Source organism: Ptychodera flava, chromosome 15 (assembly GCF_041260155.1).
Source record: "Ptychodera flava strain L36383 chromosome 15, AS_Pfla_20210202, whole genome shotgun sequence".
NCBI lineage: Eukaryota > Metazoa > Hemichordata > Enteropneusta > Ptychoderidae > Ptychodera > Ptychodera flava.
The window spans coordinates 27,698,400-27,719,528 of record NC_091942.1 but is presented as its reverse complement, the minus strand read 5'-3'; the positions used below and the strand labels follow the sequence as shown (position 1 = coordinate 27,719,528).

Here is a 21,129-nt window from a genome sequence, read left to right as displayed (position 1 = left end):
CAATTTTATCATCCTTTTTCCTGGAAATGTTGTTTTTTTCTAACCTAGCGACTACTGTAACTCAAGAACTACTTGACGGATGTTCAAAATTTTTTTTTTGTTTTGCTTCATTAACCTTACTTATCAAGATTATGGTATCAAAAACTGGCTATTAATGGATTCAAATTTTCACTAACCTCCCTATTATACATAATAACACAAATTACTTTAAGAACAAAGTAATAATATCTGTTACTTAAGTTTCAGTCTGAGGATTGCAGGATGCATGAAATTTAAGTAATAGATATTATTACTTTTTACTTGAAATAATTTGTGTTAGACATAGCCTTACTGTGCTTTGTCTGCCTCTACATACAAACAGACAGACATACACACACTGGCTTCTTCCACCTAACAGATACATATGTCAAAATTGAAGTTAAAATGACAGATTTAACAGAAACACTTACCAGGTTGAACTGTCTTGCAGGCAGCAAGCAAGCCATGCAGCAGAGTCTTCTCTCTTTCAAAGGCATCAAGTTCTTTCTTTCTACTGTCCAGTATCTTTATAAGATTCTGACATGAAATCTCATTTCCACTTCCAGCAGCATTTGCTTTTGATAGAGAGGTAACTTCTGAAGAAACTTTGTGAAGATCAACAAAATGAGCCGAGTTGCTGAGAATAAGTCTTAGTTCAGAAACCAGTACGGATCCCTCAAGCAGGCTCTTAACTAATGTGTCAACCTTTACCTTGGCAACAGAAATATAATCCAGCGCATCTTTGTGAAGGATAGCACCAACACCTTTACTTGAATCTGCAAGAATGAAGAACAAATTTGATGTGTTCACTTATGCTATTTTCCTACTTTTTAGTACAATATATGAATGAATATTACTCAACCTAATCGGTTAGGAAACTTGTTGTATTGTACAAAGGTGTATACGAGGGATTATATTATGCATGTGTATACAAAGCCTGTGATGTCACAGCATGCGTCACAGCTTTAGTGTTAAGTGCATTTTGCCTTGACTGTTGCACCAAGGAAATTGTAAATTCTCTGTATTCTTCAAGGATAATGATGTTCTAAAAGCTGTATTTGGTGGATGAACACTTTTGCTTGTTGAATATCACCAGCTCCTACAAGGGCTTATTTTTTGAAAATGGCAGGAGAGCTAAAATTCACTCTCCTGAAACTATCCAGGCGATAGGTAGGCAAGTGACTTAGCAGCTCCCCTGAAAATAGTCAGGCGAGTGAAAATAAGAAATTGTGTCATCTCTTGTGATTTGAACATGGCACTGCTGACATTAGGCGAGTGACTTAACAAGTCCCCTGAAAACAGTATGGAGAGTGCATGAATAAAATTTGTTACGAAAACAATATGCACTAGCTGTCTTTCTTATTATTATGTAATATAGAAGGGAGAAAATACGGGTTATGTATTTTGATAGATGGAACAGGATAAGCAGTGTTCTCCCATCCAAATGTTCATAGCATATTGGCTCACTTTCAACATTTTTCGAACAATAAATATGCAGAAATGTGGCCTCTGTTGCATTAATGGACAAATAGAAGAAGTTATACTTTTTAAAAGGATATGTAACTTTTTCATGATTTTTTTCATACAAGCCTTTTAAAAATAGTATGCACATTAGATGTATTGGCATTAAGACAAACACCTACCAAGACAACAGTGCTGTCATCAAGCAAGTTTGGTTTTGAACATGGAGGTATTTTATTATTACCTCCATAGTTTGAACTACGCCGAGTACACGTCCAGAACTATACACTGAATCGTGCTACCAGCAGTCCACAGTCAAGTTATGTTTCATTTGTTTACGTTTGCGGCCTGCTGAAGCGGCCTGCATGCTTGTTGGTCTTCAACCGAAGTTAACTTGGCCAATTGTTACCGTGATATATCGAAGTGATCACAAGTTTACATTTCACAAAACAAAAAGAATTTATCATAACAGCCACGTCGAGGTACATTATCAGTGGTGTGTATACACTCAAAGGTGAAGAGGGCCGAGGGCTGCCAATTGTTTCAACAGGTACCATTTTACGACAGTCACACAGAACTCCTATGCTGTACGCCAAAATGTCGCAAAAATTTACGTCTTTCAAAGTTTTACGGTAGAATGAACTCACGTTCATTTCACGATCTTTTTTCAGAAGTATCAGGTATCTGTCCGACTTTTCAGAGTCAATTTAATTATTTTAAGCTTTCAAAGGACCAAGAGACCTAGCAGTCGCTCAGGCTAAACTGTTTAATCAGAGATTATGCATTTGTTTCCGCGAGTTGCCAAGTGTAGTGCCATTAGTCATGTTGCAGACATTTTCTCCACATTCGATCTCGATAGCATAAGCAATATGATCGTTTGTCACGCATATTTTTCCTATGAAATCTTGCTGCGGCAGGATAACCATTTGTGTTTTGAACACTTCGAAAGAATATAGCAGCCAAAAAAACGGAGTTGGTTTTAAAATGTGAAAATGAAGGACTGTACTTTGTACATTTGTGTACATGTAAATTCCGAACGGTAGTGGTGCTATATTGAAGTGTTAGGCCCGCAGCCAATACGCTATCACTAGACGAGTACTAATGTAATACTGTATCAACTGTAATGTAGCACCTAAATCGATCCATTCCATTGCTAGAATCTGCTTACCGAGAACGTAATTCATATCGAAGTGAAGTGAACTGAATATTGAAAGCATAATTTTATTCGCTACACTGTGCTTCGCGCGTTGATCGGAGGAGATTAGAATATGTTACATTTTGGATACAACGAGGGCCTTTGGTCTCAAAAACCTGGGTCCCAGCCATGGCGCAAGCGGCTAATCGCTCTCGCAGAATTTGATTTGTGCGAGCGGTAGGCGAGCGGAGCGATCGGTAACCTCAAAACATAAGGTCTGCTCCTAACATTATGTACATTATGCCATTGCATCTGTAGAACTTTATAAACCTTTCATAAAGGCAGAGCAATTGATAAACATATCACTACACCAACATATCATGGATTACTCAAACGATGTTTGAAACTTATAGATAAGTACTACATTTTCTGCGTAATTTTCATTTCTAAATAATTAAAAGGAAAAATGGTAATTGATATCACAGTATGTCTGACTCTTTCAAAATGTTGACAATACTTCTAACTAAAAATATTCATTAAAAAATTTTACAAATTTGCTTGTTATGGATTTGAGCAAACATTTTAGGGTTCACTTCAGTGCCTACGCTATGGCCTTTTTTTAAATGTTTCTCTGAAAATTTGCAATTTTTTTTTAGCTGGTGGTGTTCACCCTCTGTATTTGCTCTTCACTTCAGGTTGTTTACCTCAAAGTTATTGACTAGAAGTCAACTGCTGTTGTACTCAACCACCAATAATTAGTTTTAACTGGAAAATCGTTCACACAATTCTTTATTGCTAGTTTTATAGATTTCATTATCATAAACTTTTCGACTGTTTTGGAAAATGTTATCAAAATTCCCAGGTGTGCCATCATGACATTATACGTGGGATGTTTGAATTAAAAACAGTTATATTAAAATTACATGTGTTGCCACTGGATACCAGTGCACAAATAGACAAACCTTTAACTTGTTTTTATCTAACACGTTAACAAGGACTGAAACAAAGGAATACAGTGACTTTGCTTGTCTTTGGGGTGGAGCAAACCATGCTTAAATATATTGCAGTTTGTAAATCTATTAGAAGGCAAAAAGATTCACTGCAAAAAAGTTTAATTGCATGTACCACAATGCAAAGTGTGTCAGTTGTGTTATGTTCAGTAACTGATTCACGAGGCCAAAGACTAACAGCCAATGGCCCATGATAAAGTGACCCTACATGTTGATAAAATCTTACTCACGAATCAAAGCAATTATGGAGACTAGATAGGCAAAGTGGGCTCAAATTTGTGAACTTATCAACAATTATCTCCCACTGCACCAAGAAGAAAATAACACAAGAATAGAGGACACAATCAAGGCAGCCAACGAATGCATCAATGAAATCAGCGACACTGGGGAGAAAAAGAGAGCAAAACAACTACTCACGAAACACATTGAATCATCGAAGAGAACCATAAAGAAGATACATCGAAACAACAAACACGCTCTAAGCGTTAAAACAAAAACCCATACCAAACGGCCCTTTTCAGGGCCAACAACTACTCCACCAGATATTAACTGAAAATGCTCACATGTTTCATACAGTTATGTGTAAATTTGAACCTTTGCCACATGTTTGCAACTTCATTGAAAGTATTATGATCAACATAATGAACAATAATCACCGCCGAATAATTCTCAAAGGTCATGAAGTATACAAATATGTAATTAGCTGAAATAAAAGTATTAAAGTTCTTTGACTGCTGTCATTGTATCACCATTTTATATAGCAAGTGTAATTACCGTTGGCCAAGTCCTTCAAGCCATATATGCCGAGCTGTGAAAGCTCATTAGATATGCAAATTGTAAATTAGCTGACATGAAATGTGAAATGACTTTCGATATTGTTTTAACCAGGTATAATCATCAATGTTGTCATGTTTTGCCAACTTTGATCAAGTAAATCCCAGTATATATCCCTAATAAGCAAAGTTCATTAAATATGTAAATTAGGAATTGACTTAAGTAAAAATGCTTAATGATTGTCAATAATGTTGTATCATGGTATCTGCAATATATGTAGCAAGTTTTGTCAACTTTGGTCAAGTCAATTCAGATATATATCTCTAATTAGGAAAGTTCATTAAACATGCAAATTAGGAATTGGCTGAAGAGAAAATGCTTAATGACTTTCAATAATATTGTATTACAGTGTCTGAAATGTACATAGCAAGTAACATCAATTTTGATCAAGTCAATTCAGATGAATATCCCTAAGTAAGAAAATTCATTTAATATGCAAATAAGGAATTGGCTGAAGTAAAAATGTCTTTTGACTTTCAATAATGTTATATCACAGTATCTTTGATGTATATAGCAAGTTTCAATGACTAAAATCAAGTTAAATTGTATTGCTAAGTTATCCCTATATACCAAAAATCAGACCTCTAGCTCTATTGGCTGGCTCAGAATTAGATATGCACATAATTAATAAGGTACAGGATGTGATGTCATAAGGTCTCCCATCATACCAAATATGAAGGGTGTAGCACTGGGTTTACTTAGTGATGGCCATATATGTATATTTGAGGTCAAAGGTCATCGGGGTCACATGACATTTTGTCAAAAAAATTGTATTGCTAAGTTATCCCTATATACCAAAAATCAGACCTCTAGCTCTATTGGCTGGCTCAGAATTAGATATGCGCATAATTAATGAGGTACAAGATGTGATGTCATAAGGTTTCCCATCATAACAAACATGAAGGGTGTAGCACTTGTGGTTACTTAGTTATGGCCATATATGTATATTTGAGGTCAAAGGTCATCGGGATCACATGACATTTTGTCAAAAAATTGTATTGCTAAGTTATACCTATATACCAAAAATCAGACCTCTAGCTCTATTGGTTGGCTCAGAATTAGATATGTGCATAATTAATAAGGTACAGGATGTGATGTCATAAGGTCTCCCATCATACCAAATATGAAGGGTGTAGCACTTGTGGTTACTTAGTTATGGCCATATATGTATATTTGAGGTCAAAGGTCATCGAGGTCACATGACATTTTGTCAAAAAAATGGTATTGCTAAGTTATCCCTATATACCAAAAATCAGACCTCTAGCTCTATTGGCTGGCTCAGAATTAGATATGTGCATAATTAATAAGGTACAGGATGTGATGTCATAAGGTCTCCCATCATACCAAATATGAAGGGTGTAGCACTTGTGGTTACTTAGTTATGGCCATATATGTATATTTGAGGTCAAAGGTCATCGGGGTCACATGACATTTTGTCAAAAAATGGTATTGCTAAGTTATCCCTATATACCAAAAATCAGACCTCTAGCTCTATTGGCTGGCTCAGAATTAGATATGCACATAATTAATGAGGTACAGGATGTGATGTCATAAGGTCTCCCATCATACTAAATATGAAGGGTGTAGCACTTGTGGTTACTGAGTTATGGCCATATATGTATATTTGAGGTCAAAGGTCATCGAGATCACATGACATTTTGTCAAAAAATTTGTATCGCTAAGTTATCCCTATATACCAAAAATCAGACTCCAGCTCTATTGGCTAGCTCAGAATTAGAAATGCACATAATAAATGAGTTGCAGGAAGATGCTAAGGTCAAAGGTCAAGTGGAATCCCCAAAATTGTGGAGAGCAATTTGGTCCCCTACTGGCCATTGTCCAATAGACGCTGGCTGTCTTGGACTTTAACATAGGCCAGAATAAGCCATTGCCATAGCTTAGCTGCATAGGTATAGGGGAGGTCAAAGGTCATAGAAAAATCAGAAAAATAATACTTTAAAAATCTTCTTCTCAAAATTGGCAATACCTGTGACTTTGATATTTGGCATGAAGGAGCAAGGCTATATTAGGTCTAACCAGGATTAGGTTGGTAGCGGTCGAGTTGACTGGGGTCGAGTTGTTAGGGGTCGAGATGTCCAGAAACCATGGTCATCATGCTTCCCATAGACTACCATGTATCACAAAAATTAAAACTGTGATAACTTCATTAATATGCAAGCCACGCCCACCAAAACCTTTTCAGTTCTAGCCATTTGAATTCTGAAGATGTCTACCAAATTTGACAGAAATACGTTCAGCCGTTTTTGAGATAATGGGGATACAGACACACAGACAGACACACACACACACAGACATGGCTAAACCATATGCTCACGTGTGTGAACACGTGAGCAAAAAATGAGAACTACCAAAAAACCAATAAAAATGCAAGAAAACACCACAAACACATGAAAGAAATAACAAAAACCGTAACAACATAAGAAAGAAATACAACACGAAAAAAAACCAAAAACAAATGAAAAAAACACGTAACACACAAACACATAAAAGAAATAACAAAAACCGTAACAACATAAGAAAGAAATACACCACGAAAAAAACTAAAAACAAAATGAAAAAACACCGGAACAGACAAAAGAGCCGTAGAAATAAATCGGCTATCATCCAAAGAAATGCCGACAACAACATGAAATTCATCAAAAATCTCTCATCGCTCAAACTAACAAACACCGAAATAATAGCACTAGGCAAAGGCCTAAAATTTATTCGAAAAACCAAACAGAATAAAACTACTTCATGATTTCAACAAATACAGTCGCATAATGAGACTACGCTACATCATGAGGCACAAACAATCGCAACAACAACCATTCAAAGAAAAATCAAACTGGACTCCTCGAACAACAGAAATACAAAACTCGAAAGCTATCTGGAAGCGACAAAACTCGCACTTCTAGAGATACCCTTTCAAACAAGGAAACAGAATATGTCGCGTGCTCAAAGAATCGCGATAAACAAGCTTGCAAACAATAGGCTAATTACAATAAAACCCTTTGACAAGGGTCGAGGCATCGTCATTGTAAACACAAAAGATTACGTCACGAATGCGAAAGACAATACGCAACACTCAGTATTATACACAACTAGACAGTGACGACACAGAACAAACAGTAAACAAAGTACACGAACTATTAAACAAAATGTACGAGAAAAAACACATCGACCATGATACTTATAAGTATCTCGATCCAAAAAACATAAAAATCCGTACCCCGCAGTGGTACTTACTACCTAAAATTCACAAACCGCCGCCCGAAAACTCAACGTTTGCAGGAAGACCAATAATTAGTGGCTGCTCCAGTCCCACTAACAGAATCTCAGAATTCCTGGATTACTTCATAAAACCATTGGTCCAGCAACAACCAACGTATTTAAAAGACACAACAAATTTCATACAAGAAATAGAAAAAACAAATGTCCCCCAACATGCATTTCTTGTAACACTCGACGTAGTATCGATGTACACAAACACAATTCACGACGAAGCGATTCGGCTAGTCAGTGAAACATTAAACTCACAAACCTCGCTTCAAACAAATTACGGTATCAAAAAACCACAACGGGCTACTTAATAGAAATGCTTTCACTAATTCTAAAACACAACAGTTTTGAATTTAACAAGCAATACTTCCGTCAAACCCGCGGCTGCAGCATGGGATCGAATGCGTCGCCGGAAATTGCAGACATTGCTTTTCATGAACTTGAAAAGAAAATAATCGTAAACAACAACAACAACAACAACATTCACTTCTGGAAAAGATTCAGAGATGATGTCTTTGCAATCTTTCTGGAACACAAACCGAACTCACTAATTTCATTCAAAAAATCAACACAATACACCCAACATTCAAGTTTTCATACGAAAACTCAACGCAAGAAATTACATTCCTAGATGTAGTAGTTTTCAAAGGTGCAAGATACCACAAAGAAAATATCCTCGACATCAAAACACATACTAAACCAACAGACACATTCCAATTTCTACATAGAGAATCGTGTCACCCGACAGCAACATTTAATGGCTTTATCAAAGGTGAAATCCTTCGATACGCTCGCACTTGTAACAACAATGATGACTTTACTAAAAAAGTCGCTTTCTAACTACTCAACAGAGAATACACAAACAACGAAATTACGAATATAACAGACAAAATAAACCACAGTATTCGTAATACACTAACAAACCGTACAATTACACGTAAAGAAACAGCAAACAAACTCATCTTCAGTACAACATACAGCCCCTACATAAAAACAAAAGATCTTAAAGCAATTCTTTTGAAACATTGGGCTGAACTGGAGAAGGACTCAACTCTAAGGAATCTATTTCCAGAATCACCAATCATTGCCTACAAGAGAAACAAAAACGTACACACTAGTCAAAACAAAATTCACAGAAGTGGAGAAACAAAAAACAAACAAACCAGACCACCAAATGGACTCACAATGAGACCCCAACATTGATATTCTTGCCTCGCTATTCGATGAGCAAGATCACTAAAACACATTAAAATAAATTTTCACAAATACAAACAAAGGAAAGAATCTACATTGCGACTGATGAGAAACCACACTCGGGTTTCGAAACGCAAGCGTCAAAGGGCCACTCTATCAACTTTGTAACACCATAGGTCCGGCTGCGTCTCGCCATAAGCTTTCCCCACACAAACAAAACATTACCGTACACACTAATCCAAACTTCCCTACAAATATCCGAGGCGAAACAAACATTTTTATTAACACAAACAATCGGATAAGAATGTAGGAACACATTTTTGAAACAAACCAAACACAAACTCGACACAAAAACATTTTGGATAGTTAGGTGGGGAGCCTGTTTCACACTTTATACATTATACTTACGCACGACTTGCCTTCCGGGTACCAGTGACCGCCTACGCGTACTGCGGCGGCCGGTAACGGAACACAGACATTTTGACCTTTCATTTTTCGGGTTTAAAACAAAGAAGACTACAAAAAAATTGAGTTTTGATGAGATATTTTATTGAATATATAAATCCTGTAAAAAAAATTGTGATAATATGCAGTTTTACCGTATTTTTTTTACATTTTATTTTACCTGCAATCAGCTAGTTATGACTCAGTGTGAGCAGTTGAACGGACGTGCGACACCCCTACTAAGACAGTAGGTGCTGCGGTTTAGGAGTTTTTGTCGTGGACGGACATACATACATACAGACAACATTTACCACCTTATAAGAATACCTTCCATTTGCATATATACATTATGCATATATGGGAGCTAAAAAATGGGGTAAAGCAGGACCACAAGGCCAAGTTGCAGGACCACTTAATTGATTTTGCTACTGGTCTGGGACCACTGGATTCAAAATGGATTTGCTCAACCCTGCATGGAGCTGGAAAATGCATTCATAGTTAAGATGTTGTTAAATGTCATTGAGGTTTGTGTGGTCGTCACGACAAAAACTAACTATGTAATTGATCCTTGTGTAGTAATTAAAAATACAGGCCTATTGAGGCCGTAATGGGATCACTGTAGTGTGTTTGCACAGGCTGTGTTAGGCCTAACTGGGCATACGTGAATACAATTAGTGGGGCAGTCTCAGCCAAATTGAGGTGCAAAGGGTTAATCATGTTTTCAGCTGTACAGTGCGTTTGCTTTTCAAGTAAAGGTCATAGAGACTTTCTTCAGTAACTGTAGGTTTACAGAGAAATTTTACAAATGCAAACAGCTCTTTGCAATAGCTTTGTCATATATTTAGAATTTTTTAAATGAAGATACTCTTACCTGTCATCTTGAAAAATCCTGCGAATGGTGTCCATGTCAGCACATGTTGCAATATTTCCTCATGTGAAGGAGCTCTACCATGTACAGACTTTGGCCAAGACTTTTCCAACAAATGTGAAAACAGATGCCCATACTCAGCTGCTTCACGTCCTTCAGTTGAATAAAATGACTTGATAAAAGTCTCTGATTCCTTCTTGTGCTAAATGGAAAAAACAGGAATTTCTTTGACACATGTACAACAGAGAGCAAAGTTTTGCCAAGAACTTAGGCTTCAATTTCTCAACCAAATACAGTTATTTCTACAATAAAAATTGTGTGTGCTATACTATTACTGTACAGTTACCAATGATTTTGACGATGAGATACAGCTGGATATTGATACACTACCTAATTAGGTTTGTCAGTTTGCTCGCGAATTTACCCTTTTAGTGGTCAACCTTTACAACTTTGCGCCAACATCAGACAGACTAAAACAGCAGGTGACGCAGCAAGATGTCTGTAAACTAATTTACTATGTAGTATGTTTATATCTTTACAGCAGCTATCAGTTTCAATGGTGACACACACAGAGACTGACTTTTTTTCTGTTAAATGAAAACGTCGGATCAACTAGAAATGAGAAACACTCTTACAATGTTGCAAGGTTTTTATCGCTACAATCTTGTCAATATAGAAAACTCTTGTCTGAGTTTTTTTAGGCTACAAAGTTGCTGACACAAAGACCTTGGGTTGTTAGTTTTATTATTTTTTGTGTTTAATAAAAACGTCGGATCAACTAGAAATGATAAACACTCTTACAATGTTGCAATGTTTTTATCGCTTGTCGCTACAATCTTGTCAATATAGAAAACAAATGACGTTCACGAAATAGCCTGAAACCCCCAAGTTCACTTCGTACTGAAGTAGGCCCCGATGTCAGCTCATTGAGAAATGTGGTGTCATTCATTTGTTGATAACCAAAGTAAAGTTTGTTCATTTTACACATCACTCTATTATTTTTGAAGTCATGAACTTTATTGATATTCAACTACAAAGAACACTGTCCTCTGAGTCTAAATTTGCAGTAACATCGTTCTTTTACCACCTCTCCGTGAATTTGAACTGCTTGTAAAACTTGGCAACCAGTCTGTGTGTGTGTCACCATTGAAACTGATAGCTGCTGTAAAGATATAAACATACTACATAGTAAATTAGTTTACAGACATCTTGCTGCGTCACCTGCTGTTTTAGTCTGTCTGATGTTGGCGCAAAGTTGTAAAAGTTGACCACTAAAAGGGTAAATTCGCCAGCAAACTGACAAACCTAATTAGGTAGTGTATCAATATCCAGCTGTATCTCATCGTCAAAATCATTGGTAACTGTATAGTAAATGGAATAGAGTGATTACCTTCCTTCACCTCAGAGTAGAAAACAATCAATGTGTGTTTTTATGAATATCAATGAAGATAGTAAAGTTACAAAGATAGTTCGGCTTATAAAATATTGTCATTAGTATATGCTGGGTTTTGTTGATGTGAAATCACTTCCAATTCACAAACCTTGGAAATTACTTCAACAGCACCAAAAGCTGCGTCACTCAGTATTCGTTGAACAATTGGATTGCAACCTTGAACATCTTTATGGCAATAAAGTTTGACCTTCTCCATGTTTGTAAGCTGCAATGCGGGAAAAGGGATCATTATGTATGAATCTGTCAATTACTGATCCTTCACTGAATTTCCATATCAGGTGGATTACACAGTTAAGTGAGGCTACCCACAATTCTCTAGGATCAGTACACAAGCAGATCACTTATTGAAATGGAGCAAATTTCTTCAGTACACAGAACAGCTCAGTCCATATTTCAAAATTCTGACATTTCGTTATCATAACTTTCTTATGTCCCTCTGTGAATAATGAATAGATCAACCCCTTTTCTATGGAGGAGAAAGTAATTTTGTCATTTTGTCAACAGACATTTTCGACGCGATACACAATATTTTCAAGGAAACTAAGGGAATAAGTTGCATCTGTGTTGGGAAAAGAAAGGATATTAATTTTTTTCAGTATTCATGACAAAAGAAATTTGCATTTCTGACAGGTGGCATGATGAGAACATTTCAGTTACTGATATACCTTCACAAGTGTACAATTTTTAGCACCTTCAAACATCAGCTTCTTATTCAATTTATTCTTGAATTTTAAAATTAATATATAATTTTGGAGTATATTTTTTTCAAATAATCTTGAAAGTAAATTCTAAGTTTCAAATTGTTTGGAATTTGATAAAATTGAATGAGCCTTTGGCAAATACCGTAATATTTGAATGCACAAATCAAGGAGCATTGTGGATAGCCTAACTTACTGTGCGTGGCTAAATCAATAAAGACAGTGTCAATGACACTGTGCTCCAATTTTACAGAAATACTCAATACCAGTACACACATGACATTACATTCTGATGGAATGGTTACTTATAGAATTCCACACCAAATCAATCTTATACCTAATCAGATACGAAAAGTTATACCTCATAAGGGCCTGCACATCTAATTTGAAAGTAATGGGATAAGTGGTTTCAAAAAAAGACGTTTTGACCAAATATGGCAAAAATTGCCCCTAAATACACATATGCAAATTTCAATTAATCCTATTTTAGTCATCCCTAGGAACCTATAAACGAGTCATCGCTGATGACATAGTCCCACTGGATAATTGGTACTTTAATTACAAGTTCTCATAGAGAGACGATAGAGTCCTGTTCATTAATTGAGGCTGTTATTAAAGTGTATATCTCACCTATCTTTTGTATGTCTGAACTTAATCGAATTTCATAAAACAATATTCACTATTGTGAAAAGTCCGTACCCTCATTTTATAAAAATAAAGACACGTTTATAAATACTTTTACTTTGTTGTAACTTTGAAAATTTTGTGTTCAATATTATCACTTTTATTTTATTATAAGTTTAACAAGTCATCGTTGATGACACAGTCCCCACTTGTTAATGGGTACTTTAATTACAAGTCCTCAGAGAGGATAGAATCCTCTTCATTAATATGTCTGTGATAAAAACACTGCGATACAGATGGCGCTCAATGGCCAAGAATGAGTTCCATAGTAGTGAAAACATAAAACCAATGTAGGCCGCCATCCTAATTACAAAAGGTCATTAAATGAGTCAACTAGGAATTAATCGACAGGATGTTGCCAAACATTTTTGCATACTATCCTAACACTGACAGATTATCACCGGTACCATATTTCATATAGTTTGATGCAGTATTTACAACACTATGAGATCAACATCTGTACCAAGTTTCATCAAATTTGACGCAGTATTTGTGGATATATCACTCTAATTAGGAAAGTTCATTACATAAGCAGTTACAAATTAATTAACATGACACTGATAAATGTCTAGCTTTTTCACTGTTAAAGGTATGGAAATCGATCCCAGGGCCTAGGAGTGGTACATGTAAACAGTGTGTATCTTTGCGTCAGAGGCGGAATAAATGATGAGTGTATCTATTTATCCAGGAAATCTTAATCCCGACTGCTATGTTTGTACGCACATAGAGCCAGTCGACGTTAGGGACACAAAAAACAACACGAGGAACAAACAGACAGGGGTTTTGAACAAAATGTTGCCGATACTTCACCGCGTACCGTATTTTTCTGTAACTCCATACATGAAAATATTCGTAGCTTGACGCACTTTGAACATAGCTGGTAACAAGGGACAGTGGAAAGCCCATGGAACTACGTGTACAACTATAACAGCCACTCATGTAGTTTGTGAACAGTGAAGATTTTTCCGATCAACAACTTTGACAGATGGTGGACTGACCTTTCCTACCGCAATTGTTATCTCCCTCGATTCAGCACAAAATTTTCGTATGGACTGTTGATGCGGTGTTTACAGTTGTTACGTGGTGGTAAATCCTAGTCGTATTTACGACTGCTGCGTGAACAGTCACTGAATAAATTTTGCACGCATTTACGAGCACTGGATATTTTTACAGTTTTTAATCGAAAACCGTCCGTATACGCGTATGACAGTGACAAAAACAACACAAGGAATCTGGCGTATATTGTTACTGAATTACTTTGACCAAAAAAAAATCACCCAAATGCCGAACGGTGATCATACAGAACTCTGCAGGTTTCTGGACTAAACGACCCCAAACCGACCGGATCTCAGTCAACTGTGCCGGGCTCGACGTCTACTCGATCAGCGTCAACTCAAACTTTCACTCCAGACAACTTTACCCCACAAACTGGGAATATACTAAATTTACCTTGAAAAAAAATTCAAACTGTGTATCGTATTGAAAAAAACTTACAGGGGCACGGAACAAATTAAAAAACCAACAAATCCAAACAGAAACAGTGGAATAATCATTAGTGTGCAAGGTCGCTGTATTATATGTCAGGGTAAAAAAAATTCTAGTTTTGAAATTTCTGGACGGTACAAAAGGCGGGGCAGAATTAGACAAGATTACAACCAATGTGTTACCGCCGATGGTACATAACGTTCTGTTGATAGCAGGTAGTTGAGTGTCCAGTGAGAACACTATTCCCAATGTACCATGGCTGTTGATTTGAGCTGCCTCCGATCGAAAATTTCTATACAAAGACATGATATCAATAATTTTGCGAGATTAAAAGTACCCGCTGTCTTCTCGCCAAATAGCTGCGATCAAGATCATTATGATAGAAGCAATTGACCGCCGAACACCTGCTTGCTGTTCTTATACACAACGTGTAAAAAATGATTATTCCTGCAGAGAAATACGACAGCAAATATTGCAATGTGAATTTCTTACTATCTTCCTCGCAATGGTTTTACATCTATGTCTATTTTAACACGGTCACTGGACCATTTCTGACGATTTTTACAAACAAAGAATCAGCTCACACTCATCGTGGGAACACATTGCAAAGACGTTCAAAAATGTTCATCACATGAAAGATTACCGTAATCCCCGTTTCAAAGATGTAGGAAATGTATAATGTGTTGTTCATCTTGAAAAATCCCGAACTGCAGCCTCTAAATACAACTTCCCGACAACTTGCCGACAACTTTACAAGCACACTCCGGTCATCACATGACGGTTATAACCGTACATGTGCTGCCGAATCAAAAGACTTCAAATTAAAAGTAAAAAAGTATAGAAAAATATCAATATCCAAGCACTGTGAAACAGAGTAATTTTGATAAGGTCAGTTTATTGTATATCATAAAAAATCTCCAGGCCACTCGGAACAGCGTAAGATTATGATCTCACCCGTTCGAATACTACACTCACACGGTAGGGTAAAAATGTGAACTCAGAACGTTATATACTGCTTCCGCCAAGCGAGTCCGCTTAGCTAAAGGCGGTAAAATGACCATAATTATTATTGCTAATCTCTATAAATTTTGCCGAACATTCGTTAGTAGTTGTCGAATTTCTTGAGTTTGTCCGAAAACTATTTCAGTGAATGACGTGAGTTTCAAGACATCTGAATGCGAACGCAATATCGGTATCGGGATAGCAAAATCAGTCACATAGGAGTCTATTAATCTGCGAATTAAATGAATCCTAAGTTACTAGGAAAGTAAAAAGGTAATGTTGTGTCCTGGTTGGGAAAGAAAAGTTGATTAAGATTTCAAAAAAACGTCAGATAATATTAGAGCAATTTAGTAAAAAACAAGCTCAGAAAAACGTATAGAGATGAACGACATCACGGCGATCTTCAAACCTTTCATCATGTTTCAGTCTGAACGGTCAACATTTGATGCTATAATCTATGTCAAGTGTCTCTGACAGAGATGAAGCAATCGCGATTTAGTTTCATCGCCCCGACCCGACAGAAAATAATGCAGCTCATGGGCACCTGTATAATCGTGGTGTGAACGTATCCAATAGCCGTCCACTGCATGGGCCATTGACCGTGCATCGCCAGCAAACAACGGTTTTGGACGTCACGAGAGCATTTTTCCACAGTCTGTGAGCGGTTGAGTGATTTGGGTTGGCTGCATAGATCGGAATCGAGTTGATTTCGGCCGAAAACAGTTCGAAAAGTAGTTTTTCGTGTTCCGTCCGAATTGGATCCGCATGTTGCCGGTTTTGTCCATGGCAATCAGCAGAGCTGTGGTGGGAGGCCGTATAACGCCGGGAACACACGGCATCGTACGCAGGGCTAGGCGACAACATACTTCCAAAAGAGATCTATCGTAAAATATCGTACTGCAGGTCAACATACACATCACGCCCGACAGGGAGAGGCAATCTGCTTGAAACCATAGTCCGTTTGTGTCTGAACTCATCTGAGACTCGTGTTCAGTAACCGTTGGTCAAGTATTTTGCTCAGTTGTAAGAATCGTTTATTCATTGTTGACATCGTAATCGATCGGATGTACACAACAAATGTTTGATCGTTTTGCACCTTTGCGCGTCCCCTCATGATTGGCAGCTGTTTGAATGCTTTCATCTATTGTTTGTTGGACGCTTCGAACACAGCATCGAAGCAGTTTTGGCATCAAAAATCAACTTAAAATGGAAAAAATGAGAGAATTTCGCCAACAAGGTGATGCCACAAGTATTCACAAAATGTAATATGTTGGAACAATGCTTTAATTTACACCATGGTTGTTGAAAGCTCCAGATTTTCGGGAGCATTCGTTGACGCTGTTATCATGTGCCACTCATGTTGGATTATGAATGCCCAGGGAGATAGGGGTATTTATAGGCTCCCCCTGCCTTTAAAGCAATGTGAGCTTAACATCTGTACCAAGTTTCATGAAATTTGATGCAGTATTTCTTGACATATCAGCCTAATTAAGAAACTTAAGTAATTACATGATATGATACTGCTACATGCCGTGAAACAAATTGATGTGCATATGTATGAAATAGGTTAATGTCCTTGTACCAACTTTGAATGATACAGGTTGAAATATGTCTGAGTTATGGCTCTGAAAATGTCCGTCAAGCAGCCATATTTGATCTTACTGTCTTAAAAATCTACATGCATATGTATGACATAAGTCAATGTCCATGTACCAACTTTGAAAAAAAGCAGTTGAGACTTGCCAGAGTTATGGCTCCTGACTTAAAAAAACGTAACAAAATGGCCGCCATGCAGCCATATTCAATCTTATCGTAAAATAAAATCGTAACAAAATAGCGGCTTGGCGGCCATATTGGATCATATCACAAAACAAATCAATGTGCATATGCATGACATTTGTCAATGTTCTTGTACCAAGTTGGAATAAAATCGGTTAAGACGGGCCTGAGTTATGGCTAAGGACATGAAAAAATTGTAACAAAATGGCTGCCATGCGGCCATATTAGATCATATCATGAAACAAGTTGATGTCCATATGTATGACATGGTTATGTCCTTGTACCAACTTTGAATAAAATCGGTTACGATATGCCTGAGTAATGGATCAATATATGAAAAAATCATAAGAAAATGGCCGCATGGCAGCCATATTGGCTCGTATCACAAAACAAATCAATGTGCATATGTATGACATGGGTCAGTGTCCTTGTACCAACTTTGAATAAAATCGGTTGAGACATGCTGAGAGAGTAATGGCTAAGGACATGAAAAAATTAACAAATGGCCGCCACGCAGCCATATTGGATCATGTTGTAAAACAAATTGACGTGCATATGTATGACATAGATCAATGTCCTTGTACCAACTTTCAATAAAATAGGTTGAAACATGTCTGAGTTATGGCTCTGTACATGAAAAAATTGTAATAAAATGGCCGCACGGCGGACATATTGGGTTGTATCACATACCGGTATGTATGACATATGAAGTAATCTGTGTACCAAGTTTGAATGAAATCACTCCCGGCACCTCTGAGATATCTGCGTGAACGGAGGGACGCACGGACGCACAGACATGACCAAACCTATAAGTCCCCCGGACGGTGTCCATGGGGACTAAAAATGATGCAAATATTTCCTCAATGTGCACCATGAAATTTTGTACAGGTTGGTTGATGATCTGTAATAATATGTACGGCAAATTCTCGGCTCTATAATGCTACAAAAATTGCAAAGTTAGAAAAACATTGATCTTCAAAATAACATCATGTAAAAAATGAAGAAACACACTCAAATGATGGGTTTTATTTATTTTTATTTCATCTGGGACTTCTTACCAGAAAAGGAAAAGTGTGCCAGTTTCATTCGATGAGGAAAAGTGTAAAGAAAATTTATTGAATTCCCCATAATTAATATATCATTGAAAAGGAAATTTCATAAGCTTTAAAATAATTAGGTTGCTGTAGTCAGTTTTGAGCCACTTTTTTACAAATTTGGAATAAACAATACACTGTTAATGATTACAGAATATTTTAATTGTAGAGTGGGGAGTTCTTGTCTCCACTGTGCATTGTTATGCAAATGAGCTGGGCTGCAAAGGGTTAACACTTCTTTACACGCAACTTATGACTGCTTGACAAGTTTAAAGGTAAACAAAACCAATATTCTAATCTCAAGTTAACAAATTAAGTAAAATTGAATGAATATTTGCAAAAAGTAATTTTTGAGCAAAATGCAGTGTCTTGTGTCTCGGATGCAGCGCTCCCTTACGCCTTTTTAGCATTCCCAAAATACAAAATTTTATGCACTAACCTTCACAACTCTGCTTTTTAAAACGTCTGAGAACTCCTTTCTCCATATACCTATGGAAGATTCATCCTGAAAATCTACAGACAGTAATCGATGCCAAATCTGAAAAGAATACAAATATGAGTAAGTTATCATGAATGACATTGTACATCAACCATTTTTAAAACTAATGATCTGTCTAGATGATTTTGCTGAGCAGTTTATTTTTATTGCCATCCAGTTAGGCAACAAACACAGTGCACAGTAGTGACCTGGATATAGGGCTGCACCATGACATGCATGTACCGGTATGTCTCAATACATTGACATGTCTGGCAACAGCTCTAGACATGAAACAAACAAACAATCATGACAGAATGGCTACCAACTAGCCATGTTGGATCCTTTTGTGGAATAAATTCATTTACATATGTCATTAAAGGGACATTATTGCTATCTTTGACTTGTTTTTATTTTGTCGATCACTGATATCCCCGGACAAAATCAATAGTAGACCCAAATTGTGACCAAGGATGGCTTCACGCATGTGTAAAACCACCTTCTTGCTCTTTACGGCAAGGTTCAGTGTTGGTAAGGGCGTCCGTGCGATTTGAACCAACCACCATGATTGAACCCCAGCACATAACGAATATTACTACGCATACGTCAACCGTCAACCTGCAGCTAAACACGTGAGCGGCCTGTGACCTACACACTAACTTCAGCACAATGGATATTGAGGAGCATGCACATGAACAAATATACGTCTCACAAACTACTGTAAAATAGTGAAACAAAACAGGGCATTTGCTTGTTAGTTTTATTTTAGTATCGAATAACACAGACTGTGAAACAGAAATAAAACCATAGACACATGATCACTTGTTGAACTTGGTGACATCCTGACACCGCGCCGGGTAGTGTCGATCGATTATCATCGCGATTGGAGTCACCTCTCGACACACAAGATCTGTTCGAATGTTATTATTCTCTGGTCATCGTATAATTATATGTATTAGTTGAATGGCATTTCGAACCAAAAGTGAATATATCGCAATGACAGAGACTTGAGACGGCAGCAGTCGCCCTTGCTTTCCGAATTCCGGTCACTCGTTTGTGGCACTGACTTTGCTGTCTGACAGTGATATGACAGAACTCTTTAGCGAAATCAAATACCACTAAACAAACGCAAACAACGATTGCAGGAAATCGGTTGTGATAAATGATTGCCATGGAAACCATAAAGTGCATGTCACGAACACGAACATATCGTTTATCTCCACAATTTTGCATTGTAGGGTTGAAAACAAGAGACAGCATACATTCCCTGAGACATGCATCCTTTACTGGCACTACAGAACAATATTTGTTCGGACGAAGCTCGGGTTGAAGCATAAACCCTGGCTGGAGTGAAACACGAAGTTCTCGGGCCGAAGTTCCTTGTCTCAACATTATTTCATTTAAACGTGCTTTAGAAAAAATAAGAAAATCTTAGCCTAATATAAATGTCTCTGGAATGAACAGTCGTATGGCGTATTCACGCCGTTCTGATTACTGACCAGAGGACGGGGTCAGTCGATTGGGACTTTGGAACCGGATGTCGATATGTGTCTTCCTGTCGACTTTGTGTGACACCACGGGGGTGAGACTGCAGTACAGGATGAGTCGCTTCAACGTTTGGCTGATTTGGCTTTTCATGTGGTAGCAGCATGCATGCAGTTACTGGCTTTAACCTAGCTCTGCATGGCAGGGCTATGCTAACAGGCTATCAGCCCTGCTGACTGCCTAACTGCTTGCAGCACCTTGGATTTGCGGCGTGCAGTTTTCCGCCAAAAACAGCCGATTTTTAATCGCAAACTTGCATTGAGTTTCGTTTTCGAGTACACCCACCTCACCTACGTACATGATGTGCTCAGCTGTGCTTCTAAACTTACGCAAAGCCAACTTTTCTGGCTCTGTGCGAGGGGAATGTTCATTTGAATCCGCCATTACACCAAGGAGCACGCTTGAAAAACAAGTCTTGCAAACAAAAGAGCATCTGCAAAATCAAGCTTTGAACATTTACATTCACAGAGGAAACCAACAAGAGTGTGTATGGAAGTTCTCAAAGTTTTGTAGTAACTTGCATTGAGCTTCGTTTTTGAGCACACCAACTTTGTCTATGTACATGATGTGCTCAGCTGTGCTTAAGCCAACTTTTCTGGCTCTACTGGTATGCAAGGGTAATGTTCGTTCGAATCCGCCATTACACCCAGGAGCACGCTTGAAAAACA

The 21,129-nt window shown here is 37.5% G+C and overlaps 1 protein-coding gene across 1 annotated transcript in view; it reads right to left on the bottom strand.

Moving 5' to 3' along the window:
* LOC139150768 (E3 ubiquitin-protein ligase rnf213-alpha-like) overlaps positions 1-21,129 on the bottom strand; it is an 81,704-nt gene that overhangs the window by 47,058 nt on the left and 13,517 nt on the right. The window contains exons 2-5 of the mRNA XM_070723164.1: positions 18,881-18,979; positions 11,788-11,904; positions 10,250-10,448; positions 450-794 (exon numbers count right to left, since the gene is read on the bottom strand). Of these exons, the coding sequence (XP_070579265.1) occupies positions 450-794; positions 10,250-10,448; positions 11,788-11,904; positions 18,881-18,979 (760 nt within the window). The remainder of the gene's footprint in view (positions 1-449; positions 795-10,249; positions 10,449-11,787; positions 11,905-18,880; positions 18,980-21,129) is intronic.